General features: G+C 41.9%; 1 protein-coding gene across 1 annotated transcript in view; it reads left to right on the top strand.

The window, feature by feature from the left end:
* The window catches only part of SORD (sorbitol dehydrogenase), a 145,544-nt gene that overhangs the window by 62,984 nt on the left and 58,344 nt on the right, over window positions 1-24,216 (top strand). The window contains exon 7 of the mRNA XM_082253298.1: window positions 21,683-21,858. Within this exon, the coding sequence (XP_082109424.1) occupies window positions 21,683-21,858 (176 nt within the window). The remainder of the gene's footprint in view (window positions 1-21,682; window positions 21,859-24,216) is intronic.

The raw sequence follows: 24,216 nt of genomic DNA, 5'->3' as shown, positions 1-24,216 counted from the left end.
CTTGCTTGAAGCTTCCATGCTTGCAAGCTTACCTCGCTGACGGAACCTCGCCGCGCTGATCCCTGTATCCCGCTACTGGATCATCCGCCTCTCCTGAACCACCCTTTGGCTGTATCGCTAATAGTGCTAAGTACCCCGCAGGGGAATTCTCTATAAACTTATACTAAGCTTACACTATCTAGCTCTGCATAGTAAAGACTGTTTATCACATCTGCATAACTAGATTGCTAGCTCTTGAGACTACTGCTACTTTTCTGCACTGGGTTGATCTCTTTTGTATGTCCACCTGCTATTCTGTCATCTGCTATCATACAACATTGCTAAACCTTCCTGCATCCATCTGCTACTGTCTCACCTTCAAGTGTCTATCACCTACCACCTCCACTCAACCTATCCCTCAACCTTCATCATTGTGTTACCACATACATAAAGTCATTCTAGGAACCAGCTTGCTAATTGTGTGTATTTACTGGCTGAAATAAGACCTTCCACACATGATGAGTCATTGAGGTTGGGAATGGTATCTCAGCATATCTCTTACATGACTACTGACGTGGAACTATTTCTGCAGCTGAAAATCCACACCATATAAGAAACGCAGGAGCGTTACAGATTGAACGAACCAAAAATGGATTCAGCAGAAATAACCACTCAGGTGACACAATTAAAACAGCAAGTATCTGCGTTAATACACGCACTTGCTGAATTAAAAGAAGACAATCAGGCTCTGTCGCAGCAGGTAATTAGACTGACACAACTTACCTCTGCTCAGTCCCCTGAACCCAAGATAAATCCCCCTTTGGTATTTACAGGCGATCGCAAAAAATTTCGCGAATTTAAAAACGCATGTGAGTTACTTTTTTTGCTAAAACCTCGTACCTACCTTACTGATCACATTAAGGTTTGTACTATTATTTCTTACCTATCAAGCGATCCTCGAGCCTGGGCAGATTCTCTTTTTGAGAAAAACGACCAGCTTCTCAACTCCTATGCCTTGTTCCTGGCAGAGCTCACTAGCCTATATGATGACACCAATAGGCAGAGTACTGCTGATCTTCAGTTAAGATCCTTGAAACAAGGAAGGAGGCCTGTAGAAGACTTTGTCGCAGAGTTCAAGAGATGGACCCTTGATTCAGAATGGAATGATGCATCTCTGAAAACCCAATTTAGGCTTGGCCTATCAGAAGCCGTTAAGGACGAGCTCGCCCGAGTGGATCTGCCAAAAACCCTGGATGCATTAATACAACTCAGTATTACCATAGATAGAAGACTACGAGAAAGAAAGGCTGAAAAGATGGGAATGCCATTATCCGTTTCCTCTCGGAGTCTGGCCGTTCCTATGGAGGTAGGAACCATACGCCCACCGCTATCAACTATGGAAAAAGCCAAAAGACGAAATGAAAATCTCTGCTTGTACTGTGCATCCCCGGATCACAAGATAAACGTCTGTCCCCTAGTCAACAAAAAGAAGGGTGAGTGTTCACATGTCTCTCTAGGAGGATTGACAACTTCATTCACTAACCCCTACATTTCTGTTTTTTTGACATTACAGTGGGACCAGAACAGGATTACTACTAAGGCCATGATTGACACAGGATCTTGTGGAAATTATATGGATATATGTTTTGCTGCTTTAAATAAAATTCCTATTATTTCTAAACTCAAACCTGTCTCAGTAAGTCTTATTACCGGTGTTCCATTATCCTCTGGTCCGATCACCGATCAGACACAAGCACTTCTAGTCACTATTAACGAGTCTCATAGGGAGACTTCTACCTTCGATTTAATACCATCACCCCACTTTCCCATTGTGTTGGGACTTCCCTGGTTGCACACACACCAACCAACCATAGATTGGAAGAAACGGTCCTTGACCTTCCCTTCTTGTTATTGCGAGGAAACGTGTAACCTCCCGTTTTCCGGGAAGATTCTGTCTGTGGTGACAGATGAGATTGCACCACTATGTTATCAGGATCTTTCTGAGGTTTTTCTTGAGAAAAATGCTCAAGCATTACCTCCTCATCGAGACTATGATTGTAGCATTGATCTACTCCCAAATAGCAAATTGCCGTTCGGTCATGTTTATCCTCTTTCACAGGATGAACTTGCCCATCTCAAAACCTATTTGGATGAGAACTTGGAAAAAGGTTTTATTAGACCTTCCACTTCTTCCACAGCAGCAGGACTCTTTTTTGTTCGCAATAAAGATTCAAGTCTCAGACCTATCATCGACTACAGGAAATTGAATGCTATCACAATAAAAGATCGCTATCCTCTACCGCTTATCCCTGAGCTCATTGAGCAGGTGCGTGGAGCTACCTATTTTTCAAAATTAGACCTGAAAGGAGCATACAATCTCATTCGAATCCGTGATGGACACGAGTGGAAGACTGCATTCAGAACTAGATACGGATTGTTCGAATATCTTGTGATGCCATTCGGCCTATGCAATGCCCCTGCAGTTTTCCAACGATTTATAAACAATATTTTTAAAGACTTACTAGATGTCTGTGTTGTGGTATATCTGGACGATATACTTATATATTCACGGACCCTGTCTGAACACATAGGACATGTAAGACTTGTATTATCGAGATTGCTTGCACATAATCTTTATGTGAAGCTGAAGAAATGCTTGTTCCATAAAGATGAGGTACTCTTTCTAGGCTACATCATATCCAAAACAGGAATCGAGATGGACATGAGTAAAATATCCTGCATTCAGGATTGGCCTACACCAACTACACGCAAGGCGCTACAGCGATTCCTGGGATTTTCAAATTTCTACAGGAAGTTCATAAAAAACTTTTCTGCTATTGTGAGACCCCTCACACAGCTCACTAGCATAAAAATACCATTTAAATGGTCAGAAGAAGCAAATAAGGCTTTCCACTTGTTAAAGACAAGGTTTACTTCCGCTCCCATATTACGCCATCCAGACCCATCCCTCCAATACATTCTGGAGGTAGATGCGTCAAACATGGCAGTAGGAGCAATACTCTCCCAACGACCTACCCACACTTCACCACTTCATCCAGTCGCTTTTTTTTCTAAATCCCTGAGCAGTCCCGAGATAAATTACCCTGTGGGTGAAAAGGAACAGCTTGCTATAAAATTGGCTCTGGAGAATTGGCGACATTTACTCGAAGGCACCCAACTACCAATAATTATATACACGGACCATAAAAACCTCCAATATCTTCAGACTAGCAAAACTCTCTCGCATCGACAGGTACGATGGTCACTATTCTTTCTAAGGTTTAACTTCCTAGTGACCTACACACCTGCAGATAAGAACAAAAAGGCGGATGCACTATCACGACTAACTGAAGAAAACTACTTTGAAATCCCTTCCGTTCCTATAATACCTCACAAACGCATTATTGGAGTTGTCCGTTCCTTAAAGGAAGAGGTTCTGCATGGTATAAGTTTGGATTCACCCCCACCACAACTAAATACTGATGCAGAAGGCTTCCTCTACTACAACGACAAACTTTACATACCACCTACCCTACGCACCAAGATCTTGGAATTATTGCATGATGTGCCTATGGCAGGACATACGGGTATGACAAAGACTTTCAATTTGATTTCTCGACAATTCTGGTGGCCTGACATGAAAACATCTATACAAAAATTCGTCTCTTCATGCAATGTCTGTGCCAGGTCCAAAATTGACACTACGAGACCATCCGGTCTACTATGCAGTCTACCAATACCCCAAACTCCATGGGAGGTTTTGTCATTGGACTTCATCGTAGAATTGCCTCCTTCCAAAGGATTTAATACCATCTTGGTGTCAGTGGTCCATCTGACAAAGATGGCCCATTTCATTGCTATTCCCAGACTACCTTCGTCCAAACAAACGGCAGAACTCCTGATGAAACATGTCTTCAGATTACATGGTATCCCAAAAACTCTTCTGTCTGACCGTGGATCCCAATTTATTTCTAAATTCTGGCAAGAACTATGTCACATACTACGGATTGAGCGGAAGCTCACTTCTCCTTACCATCCGCAGACCAACGGACAGACTGAAAGAGTCAACCAATGCATCGAGCAGTATTTACGTTGTTACACTTCTTACCAACAGGATGATTGGTTGGATCTTCTCCCCCTGGCAGAATTTGCCTACAACAACGCAACTCACAGTACAACCAAGCAGAGTCCGTTCTACTTGAACTATGGGTTCTATCCCTCTATTCTCCCTCCACGCATCCTTCCTTCAAATAACCCAGTAGCCTCAGACTATCTTACCCAAATAAAGGATTCTCTGGGTTTACTAAATACTACCATTGCACACGCTCACAGTCAACAAAAGAAGTACTATGATCTTCGTAGAAGACCTTCTCCACAGTATACTATCGGGGACCTCGTTTGGCTCTCAACAAAAAACTTGAGACTGAAGATCCCTAGCAAAAAGCTTGGACCTCTGTTCTTGGGACCTTTCCCAATCAAGAAACTTATTGGAAAAGCTGCAGTGCAGCTTACATTGCCAATGGACCTAAAAATCCATCCCATTTTCCATGTGTCGCTACTAAAACCCCATGTTCCGGACCAAGGAATAAGGCCTAATATTCCACCTCCCCCTCCTGTACAAGTTGAAGGTGGAGAAGAATACGAGATAAAAGAGATTCTGGATTCTCGTATCTACAGAAGAAGACTTCAGTACTTGGTTAGATGGAAGAACTATGGGCCCCAAGACGACACCTGGCTAAACACCTCTGACATACATGCCCCTAGATTAATCCGCAATTTTCATGCGAGATACCCAGACAAACCAGCTCCAGAGGCCTTCAGGAGCAGGCCTTAAGGGGGGGGTATTGTAATGTTCCGGTACCTTTGGTACCCTAAATTACACTTTCCACAAGTGTATGCGCCCCACCATTTACTTTTGGAAAAGGTGCACATACACCTTTAAGACTGGAGCTGTCATCACCCAGCGCCGGACTAGATGGCTATTTAAAGCGCCGGTTCTCACTCACATGTGTTCGTTCAAACACCCTTACCTGGATGCTAACCTTGCTTGAAGCTTCCATGCTTGCAAGCTTACCTCGCTGACGGAACCTCGCCGCGCTGATCCCTGTATCCCACTACTGGATCATCCGCCTCTCCTGAACCACCCTTCGGCTGTATCGCTAATAGTGCTAAGTACCCCGCAGGGGAATTCTCTATAAACTTATACTAAGCTTACACTATCTAGCTCTGCATAGTAAAGACTGTTTATCACATCTGCATAACTAGATTGCTAGCTCTTGAGACTACTGCTACTTTTCTGCACTGGGTTGATCTCTTTTGTATGTCCACCTGCTATTCTGTCATCTGCTATCATACAACATTGCTAAACCTTCCTGCATCCATCTGCTACTGTCTCACCTTCAAGTGTCTATCACCTACCACCTCCACTCAACCTATCCCTCAACCTTCATCATTGTGTTACCACATACATAAAGTCATTCTAGGAACCAGCTTGCTAATTGTGTGTATTTACTGGCTGAAATAAGACCTTCCACACATGATGAGTCATTGAGGTTGGGAATGGTATCTCAGCATATCTCTTACATGACTACTGACGTGGAACTATTTCTGCAGCTGAAAATCCACACCATATAAGAAACGCAGGAGCGTTACAATCATACACTCCATATGAGTGAGGATGGTATTGTGATACAGATGGCAACCTTTTTTCTATTTTAGTCTTTTTCCTTCTATTATTCACAGTATTATTATTATTATACAGGATTTTTATAGCGTCAACAGTGTGCGCAGCGCTTTACAATATAAAGAAAGATAATACATCAACATTACAATTCAATACAAGAGGGTTAGGAGGGCCTGCTCCTGCGAGTTTTTCAATCTAAGAGGGAGGGGCCGGTGAAACAAAAGGTAGTAACTGTGAGGGATGAACTGATGAGGCAAGTAGAAGATTCAGTTGTTGGCTGGAGGCATCAAAGACCTCCCTGAAGAGATCATCAGGGGAGAGAGTACTCCTCTCTCCCCTGATGATCTGTACAGGATAACCCCTCTGCACTAGCTTATTCTCCATTTCATTTAAATGTTTCTCTTAATCTGCTTGATTGCTGACAATTCTGGTAACCCTTATTAGTTGGCTTTTGGGATAGATTTACAAAACCCAGGTGGATGGAAGCTTTTATAGTGTAGTAATTGATTACGATCAGTAGGTTTTATATAAAAATTACTAGAGAGTATACCATTTTTTTATCGTTCTACATGTATCAAAAAAAGGCATTTTTTTCTTGGCTTAGAGTTAGACTCATATTAAATTCCAGACCGGGTACAAGATAATTTATGTATGCATGAAATAATGATAATGTATTTAAACTGCCTTCCTATACTGCAAACACATCTTTAAGAAAACACTTTTCCTCAAAGAGAATATTATAATAAATAAAGGAATTTTCAATCATAGTTACAAATGCGTTGCCATATGGGGGGGCAACATTTGAACCCATCAGCACACTTCTGAGCTGCAAATATTTCTCTTAAAAAAGAAAAACATTATCTTGCAGTACAAATTTTAGTAGTTGTAACAAAACCTTTATTTAAGTACTATTTTGCCATTTTGATGCTTCAATTCCTAGCTCATGTGGAATAGAAGAATAAATCAGTATTTAAACTCGTGATTCCCAAAGTGACCAGAAAGGAGTCTGCAGACACCGTCAAATCACCAGTTTTAGTCAAAAAGTTATAGGAATGGTATATGATCTCATTTGTACAGTTATTGGTGTAATACATTTATCCAAGTATCTAGTCAGAGGTGCTGTAACCGATTCAGTGCCAGACACAATGGGTCGACCCAGTGGATCATTGAGATTTTTATGGATCTTAGGTGTATACAGGGCCGCCATCAGGGGGGGTACAGCCCATACACATTTACAGGGCCCGAGCATCTTGAGGGTCCCAGGCTTAGGGGAGGACTGACATTCAGGCACTGCTCTGGGGCCCCATGAGAAACTCCTGTCCTGGACTTCACTGCTACTTTGCACAAATTTCTGCTGGCTGCCCTGAATGGTGGACCATAGTCTGTGAATGACAGTTCTATTTGGACCAAGGCTCTGCCACTTAGCAGCCTGGGTTGTATCATCCTTTCTTTCTTTCCCCCTCCTGCCCACCCGCTGCGGTAGCTGCCACATTCAATCTTACACTGCAGGTAGTAGGGAGAGGACGCAGGGTGAGAGCTCCCCAATTTTTCTTGTTTAGAGGCAGGTGATTTGTTGCGGGGTGGTCCTAGCAACCAATCATTTGCCTGTTAACATGAAAAGTTGAACCTTTCACAGATGATCCTGTTGAGACCATTAAAGATGTAGAGGTGAATAATTGTTTGGGCTGATGTCCTTGATTATGAGATTTTAACCAATAGTATTTCAGGTCAGTCCAGTTGTATACCCTTTTGTGTGCAAAATTGTCCTGATCTCTCTCCAATTTGGTTCTCTTTTGAGTTTCCACATTCTTCCTGAAAGTATTACATTTATCCGTAAATGTTTTCTTAATTTTTGTTACCTCCTCCTGGCACACAGCATTGTCCAGCTGTACTTCAATATCCAGTATTTGTTTGGCCAGGGATGTTCATTTCTTTTGTAGAAATTGTACAGTCAAAGTCATAATATCAAATTAACATTTATTGATAATTTGGGCAAATTTGGTTTTAAATTCAGTATCTTGTGCAAAGTAGGACAAAATGAACATGCAAACCACTTTGAATAAATTGTAAATGAAAGTATTCCGGCAGTGTAACTTCATGCAGTTCCATTGCTATAGATCTCATTAGCAATCTTTTAAATTGGCATGTAAGCTGTACTGATGAAGTTTGTGTTAAAAAAAAATCTCTTGATCCAACAGTACCTGTGTAAATCAGAGACAGATCTTCCTCTGCGTAGGAGAAAGGCCCACTCACAGCCATTTCGCTAGGGATTCCCAGTAAGTAATGGTGCACGTTCCAATGGGTGTATATAGATCCAGGGCTCTTCCAGCGCATGCAATCAAGCCCTTCCAATGGCTATATATAAAAAGAAGTCCAGGGATTGCTGCACTTGTGATTTATTGAAAACAAAAAATATTTACATACAAAGTAGTTGCATAATGCTCCACAACAGTTTTGGTCTATAATGCTCATGTCCTTCTTCAGGTATCAACAAACATACAATAACAATTACTTAACATCCATTTATATAGAGGCATTTTACACCAGGAACCAATTAGGTATTAATTAAACAATTAGATAAAGAAAGAAATCTGAATTCATTCATCCTAATTCCTAGAGTGATGATTAAATGAGATGCAATCACCCTCCAACATCGTAGGCTCCATTCACACCTGGTTGTTCTGAATTGCGGGAGGAATCGCTTCTTAATAGCACTCCAATCGAGTGAGATTTTGCTGCGATTGTTGTGCAATAAATTGCGCCCCAATGATGGCAAATTGCAACGCATGATGCTGTTGCCCAAAATAATGTCCTTTTTGAGCGACAGGTGTTGCGCGTTGCTATTTGCCTCAGTCGGGGTGCCATTAGGAAGTAATGGCATCCCAAACGCGTTGGCCGTTTTGCCGTGATTCTGAATTTTGGGCAGAATCGCTGTGATTCCGAATGCCCATGTGTGAATGGAGCCTTACGAAGAATATTCCAGTATTACTGATTACCAAAAAAAGATATATAGACAATAAATAGATAGTAAAAAACACATACTTAAAAGCAAGATGTATAACCACAAATTTTATAAAATTGTTTTACATGCACAGATATGCCATACAAAATGTATACAAAACAGCCCATTCCAATTTTTTTATCTTTAAAAAAATTTTCCCCAAATCCCAGAATTTAGTCTTCCATTTCCTTCATATCGTAAGGGTAGAACCATACACAGCAGACTTTTCAAATCAGACAAGTCTTATCAGAAAGTTTGACCTTAAAGTGGTTGTAAAGTCAGAAGGTTATTTATCCTAATAGATAGCCTTCAGTGTGCAGCAGCCGCCCCAGCACCCTCTAATACTTACCTGAGCCCCCTCTCTATCCAGCAATGTCCATGAGTGCCTGAGCCATCCAATATTCTCTCTCCTGATTGGCTGAAACACAGCAGCGGCGCCTCCTCCTGCTGCTGTCCGTCAGACTCAGTAAGCCAGTCAGGAGAGAGGGCGGGGCGGGGCCGAACGGCAGCTCCATGTCTGAATGCACACACGGAGCTGCAGCTCAGCTCGTGTGCCCCCATAGCAAGCTGCTTGCTGTTGGGGTACTCAACAGGAGGGAGGGGCCATGCGCTCCAGCCAGGGACCTGAGAAGAGGAAGAGCTGGGCTGCTCTGTGCAAAACCACTGCACAGAGTAGGTAAGTATATATGAGTATGGAGCATATCCATGTTAGAACTGCATACCATGCACCTCAGTGATCAAAGGAAAGCATTTCACACACCCACATTGAGGTACAAATATAGAGATTAAACGCTAATATACCTGCCAATCATTGTATGTGGTATATTTAATTAACTGCCTATTTGCCTATAACACAAAAAGTAAAAGATAGGATTGACAGGCACAAATACTCAATACAAGATACAGTGCCTTGAAAAAGTATTCATACCCCTTGAAATATTCAATGAAATGTTACAACCAAAACCGTAAATGTATTTTATTGGGATTTTATTTGATAGACCAACACAAAGTGGAAGAAACATTATAATTTTTTTTTTACAAATAAAGTTCTGAAAAACGTGGCACGCATTTGTATAAACCCCCCTTTACCCTGATACCCCTAACTAAAATCTAGTGGAACCAATTGTATTCAGAAGTCACCTAATTAGTAAATAGAGTCCACTTGTGTGTAATTTATTCACAGTATAAATACAGCTGTTCTGTGAAGCCCTCAGAGGTTTGTTCGAGAACCTTGGTGAAGAAACAGCATCACGAAGGCAAAGGAACACACCAGACATGTCAGGAATAAAGTTGTGGAGAAGTTTAAAGCAGGATTCAGTTATAAAAAAATATCCCCAGCTTTGAACATCTCACGGAGCACTATTCAATCCATTATATGAAGATGGAAAGAGTATGACACAACTGCAAACCTACCAACACATGGCCATGCACCTAAACTGACAGGCCGGGCAAGGTGAGCATTAATCAGAGAAGCAGCCAAAAGGCCTATGGTAACTCTGCAGGAGCTGCAGAGATCCACAGCTCAGGTGGGGGAATCTGTCCACAGGACACTTATTAGTCATGCACTCCATAAATCTGGCATTTATGGAAGAGTGCGAAGAAGAAAGCCATTGATGAAAGAAAGCCATAATAATTCCCACAATCATGTGGAAGAAGGTGCTCTGCTCAGCTGATACCAAAATTTTACTTTTTGTCCTAAAAGAAAAACACTATTTGTGGCAGGAAACGAACACTGCACATCACCTGAACCCACCATCCCCACCGTGAAACTTGGTGGTTGCAGCTTCTTGTTGTGGGGATGCTACTTCAGCAGGGACAGGGACGCTGGTCAGAGTTGATAGGAAGATGGATGGAGCCAAATACAGGGAATGCTTAGAAGAAAAACTGCTAGAGTCTGTAAAAGACTTGAGACTGGTGTGGAGTTTCACCTTCCAGCAGGACAACGACTCTAAACATACAGCCAGAGTTAAAGTCAAAGTCCAGACCTAAATCCAATTGAGAATCTATGGCAAGACTTGAAAATAGCTGTTCACAGACATTCTCTATCCAATCAGATAGAGCAGGGATCCTCAAACTACGGCCCTCCAGCTGTTGCAGAACTACACGTCCCATGAGGCATTGTAAAACTCTGACATCCACAGACATGACTAGGCATGATGGGAATTGTAGTTCCTGAACAACTGGAGGGCCAAAGTTTGAAGACCCCTGAGATAGAGCTTGAGCTATTTTGCAAAGAAGAATGGGCAAAAATGTCATTCTCTAGATGTTTAAAGTTGGTAGAGACAGCCCTAAAAATACTTGAAGCTGTATTGCAGTGAAAGGTGGTTCTACAAAGTATTGACTCGGGGGGCTGAATACAAATGCATGCCACACTTACTAGATATTTATTTGTAAAAAAATTTGAAAACCATTTATCATTTTACTTTCACTTCACAATTATGTGCCACTTTGTGTTGGTCTATCATGTAAAATCCCAATAAAATACATTTACGTTTTTAGTTGTAACATGACAAAATGTGGAAAATGTAAGGGTTTAAATACTTTTTCAAAGCACTGTATATACAGTATATATATATAGATATATATATAGATATATATATCTATATATATTATAGACAGATATATAATGTCATGTATGTTTAGGGATCTCTGATCCATGATCCAGTTCAGGTCTTAGGCCTCTCACACTGGTCAATTTATGCTCCCCTGAGACAGACAGCCAGTGCTCTCATACCTGGGGCCAGACAAGTCCTGTCTGGCAGAGCTTCTAAGGTATGTAAAAAGCAAACAAGTTGTGTATGCAGAGAATGACAAGCATTAAGCTTGTTCGGTCTGATAGTAAGGATTACAGTTTGTGTAGTTAGTGCTGGGACATGGCTTGGGTTTTGTTTGGAATTTTTTTTTTTTAGTCCTATTTACTTTTTTTGGAAACCCTGTACAGCACCTATAAACAGACTGCACCAATAAATCACAGCATTGTTTGTCACCACAGCACTGGACTGCTTTTTGTGCCCTAAAGTGTGCTTACACCAGGGAGCTTTTGTACCTGCTACCTTTCCCCAGCTGACATATGGTGGAGGCCTGCGGGTAGCTGTAGTAAGTTTACTACTTAAAGGGCCAGTACCTGGGGTGACTGAGCATGGAGGAAATCCTGAAAAAGTTAGTGCTGTCTAATGCTGCACAGCAGCAAGCAAACACTTTTCTTCAACAACAGATTGGTGCTGTACAAGAACAAACACAGTTGATGTTTGAAAAATTGGCCAGTGCTGTGGAAAAATGGACAAAAAGGTGCTGACTGAGGTGGGGCAAGCACAAAAGTCTACAACTAAAGCCGAAGGGGTTACAAACAGCTCCTCAGCAATCCACGTGGGTCGCTTCTTGTACAGGTTGACTGCCAATGATGACCCAGAGGCCTTTCTGGTTACTTTTGAGAGAACCGCTGAGAGGGAAGGCTGGCCCAAAACCCAGTGGACAGGACTGGTCATTTCCGTGTTAGTGGGGAGTCACAGAAGGCTTATTACGATTTGGAGTCTGCGGATGCCTGAGGCTATGAGAGAGTCAAACAGGAAATCCTGGCATGACTAGGTGTTACCTTAGCGGTTCAAACACAACGGGTCAGCAGCTGGTCCTTCCAAATTGAGAGGCCTCCACATTCGCAGATGTTCAACTTGATCCACCTGGAACGGAAGTGGCTTCAACCAGAATCCCTGTCTGGGTCACAAATGGTGAAGTGGGTCATCATGGATCATTACCTGAGGTCTTTGCCTGTCTCCCTACAGAATTGGGTGAGCCAAGGGGACCACAAGTCAGCTGATATTCTTGTAGAGCTCATGGAGAGGTACTTTGCCACTGAGAGCCTGGTCGCCACCCCTACAACCGCATGGACTTTTCACCCAAAGCCACAATCTCCCCAGGCAGCCGGTAAGAACGTTCCAGGAGAAGTGCGTGGTAAGCATGGCAAGAAAACAGGATGCTAGAGAGTTCGTGATCAGGAATAGAGAAATTTTCAGAGTTACTTGGTACTACTTCAGCGATTCAGCATGATATTGTTACTGGACCTGGGGTCCGTGTCAAGCTCAAACCTTACCGACTTCCTGAAGGCAGGAGAAAGGACATTAGTGACAAAGTCAAACGGCCATTAAGTGGGCCTTGGACACACTAAGGTACTATTTTTAGGGCACCAGTTTGATTTAATAACTGACCATGCTTCCCTCAAATGGATGGCCCAAAAGAAGGAGACAAATAGAAGGGTGAACCAGTGTTTTTTGGCTCTACAAGATTACTCCTTCACGGTAAAACACAGGCCAGGTGTTAAGATGGGAAATGTAGATGCCCTATTCCGTGTTCACTCCTGTTGGGCCACAGGTGTTCCAACCCTGGGGTTGAAACACAGAGGGGGAGGAAGAATATGTAGCAGAGCTTTCCAGAGAGAGGCAGCAAGTGTCTTGTTTGGGGTTTACACATCTCCCAAGCTCCTTCATATACATTTAGGGATCTCTGATCCATGATCCAGTTCGAGTCTTGGTCATTTGCCCTTGGTCAATTTATACTCACCTGAGAAAGACAGCCAGTGCGCTCATACCTGCGGCCAGACAAGTCCTGTCTGGGAGAGCTGCCAAGATCAATAAAAAGCAAACAAGTTGTGGATGCAGAGAGTGACAAATAGGCTTATTTGGTCTGATATTTAGGATTGCAGTTTGTATAGTGAGCACCGAGACACAGCTAGGATTTTGTTTGGACAATTTTTTTTTGTCCTATTTACCACTTCTGGACTGCCCGCCGCAGTTTTTCATTGGTAATTTGACGTTAAATACCGGTGGTATGGTAGCAGATTAACTGCAGGATCACTTTTGTGGGTGGCGGGAGAGGTGCCCTCCCGCTGCTATCCGGTCATTTTCCCTGCTTACCAGAGCCGTCAGGTAGCGGGGAATACGATCCGGTCCTTTAAGGTTCTGTGCAGGAAGTCGAGTGAGGGCAAGATGGCCCCCACTCGACTCTATGGCTTCGGAGGACCGGAGCAACATCTTACGTCGCCTCCGCCCAATGGCCTTAAATGGCCCATTTTTTTTTCTTGCTGAAAAAAAAAAAATGTTTTCTTTTCTTTTCCTTTTTTTTTTTAGTTTGCTTTTAAGTGTAGATGTGAGATCTGGGGTCTTTTTGACCCCAGATCTCACATTAAAAAGGACCTGTCCTGCTTATTTCCATTACAAGGGATGTTTACATTCCTTGTAATAGGAATAAAAGTAATAAAAATAAATGTAGTGTAAAATGTAGTGACAGTGTAAAAATAAAAGGTAAAATAAATAAGAAAAAAAAATTAAATTTGCGCACAGAAGCAAACGCATATGCAAGTCACGCCCACATATGTAAACGGTGTTCAAACGACACATGTGAGGTATTGCTGCGATCGTTTGAGCGAGAGCAATAATTCTAGCCCTAGATCTCCTCTAACTCTAAACTGGTAACCTGTAGAAATTTTTAAAGCGTCGCCTATAAAGATTTTTAAGTACCAATGTTTGTCGCCAATCCACGAGCGTGCGCAATTTTTAGGTCTCGGTCCTTAAGTGGTTCATTTCCTTTTGGAAACAGTGTACAGCACCTATATACAGACTTCTATATATAGACTTGTATATAGCACCAATAAATCACAGCATTGTTTGTCACTACCGCATTGGACTGCTATTTGTGGCTCTAAGTGTGCTTACCCTAGAGAGCTTTTGTACTTGCTACCTTTCCCCTGCTCACAATATGAATATATATATAGTCATTTTTTTGCATCAAAAGGTGTGTGTGACCTTGTAACACTAACAAGTCATATGACATTGGGAGGAAAAATGGTTAATTGGGCCCAATTTGGACATTTTCACTTAGGGGTATACTCACTTTTGTTGCAAGTGGTTTAGACATTAATGGTGTGTTGAGTTATTTTGAGGGGACAGCAAATTTACACTGTTCTACAAGCTGTACACTCATTACTTTACATTGTAGCAAAGTGTCATTCCTTCAGTGTTGTCACATGAAAAGGTAAAATAAAATATTTACATAAATGTGAGGGGTGTACTCACTTTTGTGAGATACTGTGTGTGTGTGTGTGTGTGTATATATATATATATATATATATATATATATGTATATATACACTATATTGTCAAAAGTATTGGGACACCTGCCTTTACACGCACATAAACTTTAATGGCATCCCAGTCTTAGTCCGCAGGGTTCAATATTGAGTTGGCTCACCCTTTGCAGCTATAACGGCTTCAACTCTCTGCTCTAAATTATCCCAATGGTGTTCTGTCGGATTGAGGTCAGGACTCTGTGCAGCCCAGTCCATTTCCTCCACCCAAACTCGCTCATCCAAGTCTTTGTGCACTGGTGCGCAGTCATGTTGGAACACGAAGGGCCAACCCAATACTGTTCCCACAAATTTGGGAGCATGAAATTGTCCAAAATGTCTTGGTATGCTGATGCCTTAAGAGTTCCCTTCACTGGAACTAAGGGGCCAAGCCCAACCCCTGAAAAACAACCCCACGCCCCATAAAGCCCCCTCCACCAAATGATTTGGACCAGTGCATAAAACAAGGTTCGTAAAGACACTGATGAGCAAGTTTTGGGTGAAGGAACTTGACTGGCCTGCAGAGTCCTGACCTCAATCTGACAGAACACCTTTGGGATAAATTAGAGCTGTGACTGCAAGCCAGGCCTTCTCATCCAACATCAGTGCCTAACTGCACAAATGTGTTCTGAAAAAAATGGTCAAACATTCACATAGACACACTCCTAAAGCTTGTGGACAGCCTTCCCAGAAGAGTTGAAGCTGTTAAAGCTTTGGGGGGGGGGGGGGGGACTCAATATTGAATCCTACAGACTAAGACTGGAATGCCATAAAGTTCATGTGAGTGTAAAGGCAAGTGTCCCAGTACTTTTGACAATATAGTGTATATAAACACACACATACCTTTTGATGCATATTATGTATGTGAAGGTATCCATAAAGTCCCACTCTTTTGATGCAGAAAGACACCTTCCGGTTGTGTGTACTGTTTATGTCTGCTCTCATTATGTTTAAAGCGTAACTCCACTTTTGTTGAGAAAAAACTTTCCCCTCTGGGTGATCTATGTACATTACAACGTCTTTAACAAACTTTGTTGCAGATTCCTACCTTTTGTTATTCTAAAGAAATCCCTGTTTGTTCCTCTGTGCTAAATGAGTCAAATGGGAGTGGTTTCATAATTATCTATCAGCTGTGGCAGCTGCAGGGCTCTAATGAGGGAAGCAGCTGGGCTTGCATCCCTTTAGACATGTTCCTCACACAAGCAGACAATTATGTTTCTGGGGTATAGTCAGTATACATTCTGTGTACAGAACAGCTCCAGGTAGCCATATTACATTACATTTTCAGAAAATTACAACAGCTGCAGATTGAAAAGGAAAGGTCATTTTTAATAACATTCAATTACAATATGACTTGTGTGGCAATTGTATACGCTATATTGTTTTTTCTTTATTTGCTATTTTTTTCCCCATGAAAGTGGAGTTAACCTTTAATATTATAAATGTGAACTTTGCCTTTCACACTTCCTGTAAATGACGTATGTTAAGGACCATTAAGTGCATATTTACAGCAGTGTGTGAAATTTTACAGCACAGGATATAGCACTTTCGCTCTCCAATGATGTCAAAGCAGACTAATTTCATAGCAGTTTAGAAATACAGAAATCCAGTATAATTTTTATTGCTGTATTGGTCATGTTTACACATGTATGTTGGTGAGATTAGGTTATTTTCAGATAAATATTATGACACACAAATGCATTTCCTCATTGGATAAATAATGTACGTTGTATAATCTGCATACTTGTCATAGACACCTTTGTTCTTTTTGACTAAGGGCTCTTTCACACGGGCGTTTCTTTTTTTTTGCCCGATCAGGTCCTTTTTTTTTTTTTGTAACGGACACGGATGACACTTGTGTCATCCGGTCCGTATGTCCGTTTTTCATCCCATCCGTTTGCGGATGAAAAACTGACATAATGCATGTCTATGTAAATACGGATGTCTGCGGATTACACCACTGACATCCGTTTTTGCTTCCGTTCCGTTTTTTGAAAGGAAGAAAAAATAGGGTTCTCCTCCGTTCAAAAAAACTGAACTGAACTGACAAAAAACTGATGTCAGAGGATGATCATCCTCTGACATCCGTATTTATATAGAGATACATTATGTCCGTTTTTCATCCGCAAACGGATGGGATGAAAAACGGAAATACGGAACGCCCGTGTGAAAGAGCCGTAATTAGCAAAGTATTGCCGTTTACATTTTAATAAATGTTTTTATGTATCCATTAGGCACTTTGTTTTTAAAACATTATTTGCTTGATATTGCACCTGTTATCCTGGTTATACAGGACAACTGATTTCTGTTAATAGGATACACTGCAGGGTTGCAAATTTCATGACTGAGATGTTTTGTATTCTTACTAAGTGGCTGAATAGAAATATTTCTGTAGTCAGTATAAGAAAAGTGATGCCAGTGGGTTATTGGTTTAGATCAACCGGGGTGCCGTGAGGAGTCACCAGGGGTGCAGCGGCTAACTGACCAAAAACCTCCACAACTAAGCAGGCATTTAGTTAAAGTATTCTTCTAACCACCAGGTAAGCTGAGCCGCATAGTTTTACCATCCCCAAACTCAAGTGTGAATGAGCTCTTCACACTATTGCGGCACTGCAAGCCATATTTCCTCAGGCACAACAGCTCATCCATTTGAATGGACTACCATGCGTTTCATGCAGGAAAACATTTCCTGCTCAATTTTTAAACCGCAGAGGCCAGAAAATCGCACGGTGCTTTTTCACCATGTGAATTCCCACATCTGCAAATGCGCTGTGTTTTTAGATGTGTGGGGGTGCCGTTAAAAAAGGATGGCAGCCCAACACATCTGTAAAGAGCAGCACATTTTACCCGTGGGTGGTTTCAGGTGCCAGGACAGTTGCGATTCCTGCACCCGCAACCACCTTTATTATTGTGATCCTAGACTTAGACTAGTGTGCCTTGAGACTTGAGTTGTAATGTTTGGCATTTTGGTATGTCTGCACTTCAGATGGTGGGCTTTCACTGGATGTTTTTTGTTAACATGACTAATGTAAAAGTAGAAGCCATGTGTTACAGAGGGGGCTGTATTTACCATAAGGTATTTCTTAAGCTAGGGTAAGACAGGAGAAGTTAGTGATAGTAAAGGCTCATATATATATTTTTTTTAAAATAATAAACATGTTATACTTATCTGCTCTGTGCAGTCCCGATCCTCCTCTTCTTGGGTTCCCCACTGGCGTTCCTGGGCCCTCCCTCTTGCTGAGTGCCCTCATAGCAACGCACTTGCTGTGGGTGCACTCATGCATGCTCACTTCCGGGCCGCCGTGACTCGACCCTGTCCCTGGATCCCTCCTCCTTAGCCAAAGGCTCACACTGCTGTATATCAGCCAATGAGGAGGCAGAGACTCGGGAGAGCTGTTGCTCTCCTGCACATTGCTAGATTGAGATGGGGCTTGAGTAAGTATTAGGGGTTTGTAGGGGAAGCTGCACAAAGAAGGTTTTTTATCTTCTAACATAGAATACATGAAGGTAAAAACCTTCTTCCTTTACAACCACTGTAGTGCAAAAATGTACTACTTCAGATTTCATCTGGATTGTAGGGCAACTGGATGTATGATTGACAGAAACTGACAATTACTAATTCAGCTGGAGTAACAAGATCGAATAATAAGGCGACTACTGCTAACTAGTAATCAGTGGTTAATTCTTACTGCCCAGCCCTGGCATCTCTTGGAAGGGTCTGTACATCCAGGGGGGCAGAAAGGATCGGCTGATCATGTTACCACTGTGATTGGCTGTGACAGTGGTCCCATGATTGTGAGCTGGTCCTGCCAATTATCGATCATTACTACGGACCAAGAGCTGTGTTTTACAGCTCAGTTACTATGATGGGAGCATACAGTGAGTGCGCTCTTAGCACAGAAAGCTCTGCCACCCATGGGTGCATATGTGTATTTTAACCACTTGCCAACCGCCCTACGCAGATTTACTGAGGCAGGACAGTTCGGCTGCGCATAATCACGTACATCTATGTGGTTATATGCACATGGTCTCAGCGGCACATGCCGCCGGAGCCACGCTCCTGCTGTAATTAGTCACAGCGGGAGCCAGACCGCGGGAGACCGGCGGTGATCACGCCTGCCCCTCCCACGGTCTGGCTCCCGCTCCCGGGGAAGCTGACAAAGCAGACTGCTCTTCTGTCAGACAGGCACAGTGAGATTGTGTGTCTCAGCTAAGCTGAAACACCAATCTCTGTGTGCCTTTCACAGAGCCCCCCCCCCTCCACAGTTAGTAGGCACAATTAGGCTCACACTTAACCCCTTGATCACCCCCAATATTAACCCCTTCCTGCCAGTGTCATTTAAACAGTAACAGTGCATATTTTCTAGCTCTGATCACTGTATTGGTGTCACTGGTCCCCAAAAAGTGTCACTAATGCCTCGTACACACGTACCGATCGTCGGCCGACCGATCGGCCGTCTTTTGTCCAGGACTGTCCTGTCCGCTGAAAAGTGCAAAAGACTGCACAAGAATTTTGTCCGCCGACTGCAGAAGTGATGTCATGTGATGGTTAACTTTCCCTGTGTTTTTTCTTCTCTGAGCATGCCCAGTCTTGCAAATCTGCTGATTGTCGGCCGAATTCTGTACTGACTGGCGACCAAAATCGGCCGTTCTGGTGTTGGCCAACAAAAATTTTAATGCCTGCACGACAGATTCTTTTCGGCCGAAAGTGCGCTGTCGGCTGTCGGAAGCATCATACTAACAAGCCTACAATCGGCCGACAATCGGTACGTGTGTACGGGGCTTTAGTGTCAGATTTGTCTGCCACAATGTCGCAGTCCCTGATCACTGATCGCCGTCATTACTAATAAAAAAAATAAATAAATAAAAAGTCCAAAAATCTATCCAATAGTTTGTAAACGCTATAACTTTTGCGCAAACCAAATATTATATGCTTTTTGGGATCTTTTTTTAACAAAAATATGTAGCAGAATACAAATTGGCCTAAACTGATAAAAAAAATTAGATTTAAAAAAAAAAAAATTATTGGGAATGTTTTTTTAGCAGAAAGAAAAAAATATTGTGTTTTTTTTTTCCAAAATGGTCGCTTTTTTTTGTTTATAGCGCCAAATCTAAAAACCACAGAGGTGATCAAATACCACCAAAGGAAAGCTCTATTTGTGGGAAAAGAAGGACATCAATTGTATTTGGGTACAGCATCGCACGACTGCAACTGTCCGTTAATGTAATGCAGTGTCGAATCACAAAAAATGGCCTGGTCATTAAGGGGCTAAAACCTTCTGGGGCTGAAGTGACACAGCCAAGATACTCTTTCAGAATAGGGACTTGAAAAGACTTCTGATATTAATATAAGTAACCTCTATAAGTTCCTCCATACATAGTCTTTTTAATCAGTCACTCAATTTACTCACGAAAGCACCAACAATTTGGAGGTTTAAGCCAAATTGAAGGCTATTGGTCTCAGCCTGTGAATCATATAAGTTTATATGCCGAGGAATGGTCTTTAAAAAAAGGCCAATTACAGCGCTTGCTGTCTCACTGTAGTTCTAAAATTTACCAATAAATACTAATGCTTGTAAAGTGCTTAATATGTTTCCATAACTACCACTTTATGCAGAAAACCATGTTTAAGAAACGTGAAATTAGATGTGATAAATATTATAGGACATTGATATACCAATGATTAATATTCCAATAAAATTAGATTAGATGACTGTGATTGAATTAATTAAATATATAATCAACACTAAAATATATATATATTAAAAAAGTCCAATAATGGTGACTGGTGCTTAAATAATAAATGTCCACAGTGAATATCTATTCATACAAAGTGCAAGTGCTCTGGCTTGATTGTTCAAAGATGCTTGATCAAGTTTTAAATAGGGTGGGTCACTTACCAAATGACGTGGGTCTTATGTATCATATGACACTAAGACCTTTCAGGCGTTAGTGGCCCCCTGGGCCAAGTGGCTTTTCCCTTGTAGGTAGTCCTCTGGGCTGGTGATGGCTCCTCTGGACTCCAGGATAAATTCGGGTGTATAAACAGGAGAGAAGAAGAAATGCTCCAAATGGCGTAATAACGTTTTAAATATGTTTATTTCCCATCCATCGGGTTTATTTCCACTTAAAATATCAAACACGCTATCCCTGGTGGTCAGTGGTGCGGGCTGCACGTCCTCCTCGGAAGGATTATATGTTCAAAATACTTTTTCACTTTGATATTATTAGCCTTCTCTGTTCTCAAGGGTCCAGATTCCATAAAATGACTAATTCATGCATGAATAATTAAAAATACATAAAATATACATTTAAACTGTGCCTCGATCTGTACTGCCACCTTTAACCCCCTGTTCACATGCCAGGAACGATGTCTTACATTGCACCTTACTGTATGAAGGGATTTTGTGCTGCTGCTCACAAAAGTTGCCTTGCCCAAGTTGTAATGCTTTGACTGCTCTGTAGAAAATAAATGGTTAAGAAAAATTAGAATGTCTGGGTGGGGTGTCTGGTTTAGAATAATAGGAGCTCCAGGTAAACCTGCTCCCAAGCTATGCATTGCTTTATACAGAATGTCCCATATTTTGGGATAGTTTTGAGTTCGGGATCACACTTTCTAGACGTGTCTTGAAATGGCAGTATAGCTTTACCCATCTTTACAAATACTGTATATGCAACAAAATCCTCATTTTTTTTCCTGTCTAGCTGTAAAGTGTACTGGGTAACTTTTGTATTGTTTTGTTATATTGCTCTTCTTGGGTGCATTCTTTCACTTTTTTTGCTAGTTTTGAGTTTTAGTTTTTTAATTTTAAATTTGCGAGTAAGATGGGTCACACTTGTACTTCAACTATGTATTCAGCTTCTTCTTACCTTCATATTCATTAAAAAGTTTATTTCCCATTAGATTTATCTCCAACACGCCTGGAAAAAGCCAAAGAAGTGGGAGCAGATTTTCTTCTTCAAATCACCAATGAGACTCCTGAGCAGACAGCTCATAAAGTTGAAGAATTGCTTGGGTGTATGCCAGAGATCACCATAGAGTGCACTGGGGCTGAATCCTGCATTCAGACAGGAATCTACGTAAGTAAATCACACACTTGAAAAAAAACTCGTGCCAACTGTTGTTTTCTGGAACTGGTAGCGAAAGTTCTGCATTTTGACATTATTAACTTCAGTAGTTACATTTTGAAACTTTAAAACTGTTCATAGCCTTATTCATAAAGCAGGTTTTTCAGCACATTGGCCCTCCATTGCCGGGTGAGAAATACATTCACTAACATTTAGTAGCATCTGTTCTTGCAATTGAAAAGGGGTTTAGTGCAATACTCATTTTGTTCATACGGTGCAGATGTTACATTCACCTGACATTTACTGAAAACATCATAAGGGAGGGGCGACCATTTATGTGGTAGGTTGCAAAAAAGTCCCTTGCTGACAACTACTCTTGGGCACAGCCAAATAACTCAGAACTCAGCACCAATGTCTTATTCCACAGTTTTGGAAGCAGTAACCCTGGTTTAGAAACTCCTTAACCACTTCAGGCCCTATTTTGCGATTCGGCACTGTGTTACTTTAAAGGACAATTGCGGTCGTGCGACGCTGTACTCAAATAAAATTGATGACCTTTTTTTTCCCACAAATAGAGCTTTCTTTTGGTGGTATTTGATCACCTGTGCGATTTTTATTTTTTGCGCTATAAACAAAAAAAGAGCGACAATTTTGAAAAAAAAAAAAAAAAACAATATTTTTCACATTCTGCTATAGGACATTCTCAAAAAAATAATTTAAAAATCAATTTTTTTAAAATATTTTAGGCCAATTTGTTTTCTGCTACATATTTTTGGTAAAAAAAATAGCAATAAGCATATTTTGATTGGTTTGCGCAAAGGTTATCGCGTCTACTAACTACGGGAAAGATTTATGTCATTTTTATTGTTTTGTTTTTTTTTTTACTAGTAATGGCGGCAATCTGCGATTCTTTGCGGGACTGTGACATTGCCGCGGACAGAACGGACCCCTGACTGACATTTTTTACACTTTTGGGGGGGCCAGTGACATTACTACAGTAATCAGTGCTAAAAATATACACTATTAGGGGGAAGGGGTTAACATTATGGGTGATCAAGGGGTAAAATGTGAGCCTAGGGAAGTGATTCTAACTGTGGGGGGGCGTGGCTTCTGAAATGACCATAGAGACATGTGATCCTATATAGAAGAATCACATGGGCTCTATGATCATTTCAGGTAGAAGAACAGTCAGCTGTGTTTACAACAGTTGCCAATCCTTCTCTATCAGCGGGGAACGATCACAGGTGTCAGACGGCAATCGGAGCCGCCTGTCCGCTGTATCGGCTTCCCTGCTGATGAGTGGGGGTGGAAGAGCACCACCGGTATACGCCGACATACAGCTACAGCGATTTGAATGTGAGCGGCTGCCTACCGCCGTATAACTGGGTGGGCAGACGGTAACAGGTTAAAAAGCACTTTATGCAATGCACTTCCTTTGAGCCCATGTCTTTGTGAATGGAAAGTGAAAATAGATGCAGCATAGTCATAAGCTCATCCCTCTGTCGCTTTGCTTTCTCTGCATAGACGAGTCCCTTGTACATTTTACTGGCAGGCTTGCAATAAAGTAGCATCTCCCCAGCAAGTGTGCCAGTTATGGGGTCAAACTGTATAAGCTCTGTAAAAGGTCCACAGGCTATACTAGAGCTGCACGATTAATCGTTAAAAAAAATTGCGGTCTCGATTTAACTCCCTTCACGATCTTAATCCGCCATTTCTACGATTCAGTGCAGAGCCGTTCTCTGCTCACAGATGATAGCTGTAAAAAATAAAAAAAAAAAATGTAGCCGGCAAAGTTTATCACAACATTGCTCAGCGCTGAGATAAAATGAAACATTGTATCATTTGGTTCTTCTAGATCAAAGGGATGAACTTCCGTCTGTGAATGAGGGCAGTTTAACCACTTAAAGACTAAGCCTTTTTCTGACATTTATTGACTAAAGTGATTGTAAAGTCTAGTTTTTTTATTACATTTTTATTAACCACTTGCCGACTGCCGCACGACTATTTACGTCGGCAGTCAGCCCCTCACAGGCAGAGTGACGTAGATCTACGTCGCTAGCCTGTGTGGGTCTAGGGAGCGAGCGCGCGCCCCCGCGTGGTCACGGACCCCCCGCGCGCGTGTGACCGGCAGACCCGATGTCCGCCGGTCACTCGGCGATCGTTGCTGCAGAGGGAGAAAGGCAGGCGGCTAGTGTAAACAAGCCGCCTGTCATTCTCCCCTGTGTAGAAACAGTGATCATACGGTTCTACTATGTAGGACCATTGATCACTGTTTCTACAGCTCAAGCCACAGCCAATCACAGTTAGAATCACGCCCCTAGGGACACACACAGCCCCTCCCTCTCAAATAAAATTAACCCCTTCACTACT

Source organism: Pelophylax lessonae (genome assembly GCF_965119305.1).
Source record: "Pelophylax lessonae genome assembly, chromosome: 4".
NCBI lineage: Eukaryota > Metazoa > Chordata > Amphibia > Anura > Ranidae > Pelophylax > Pelophylax lessonae.
This window is presented reverse-complemented; position numbering and strand designations above follow the sequence as displayed.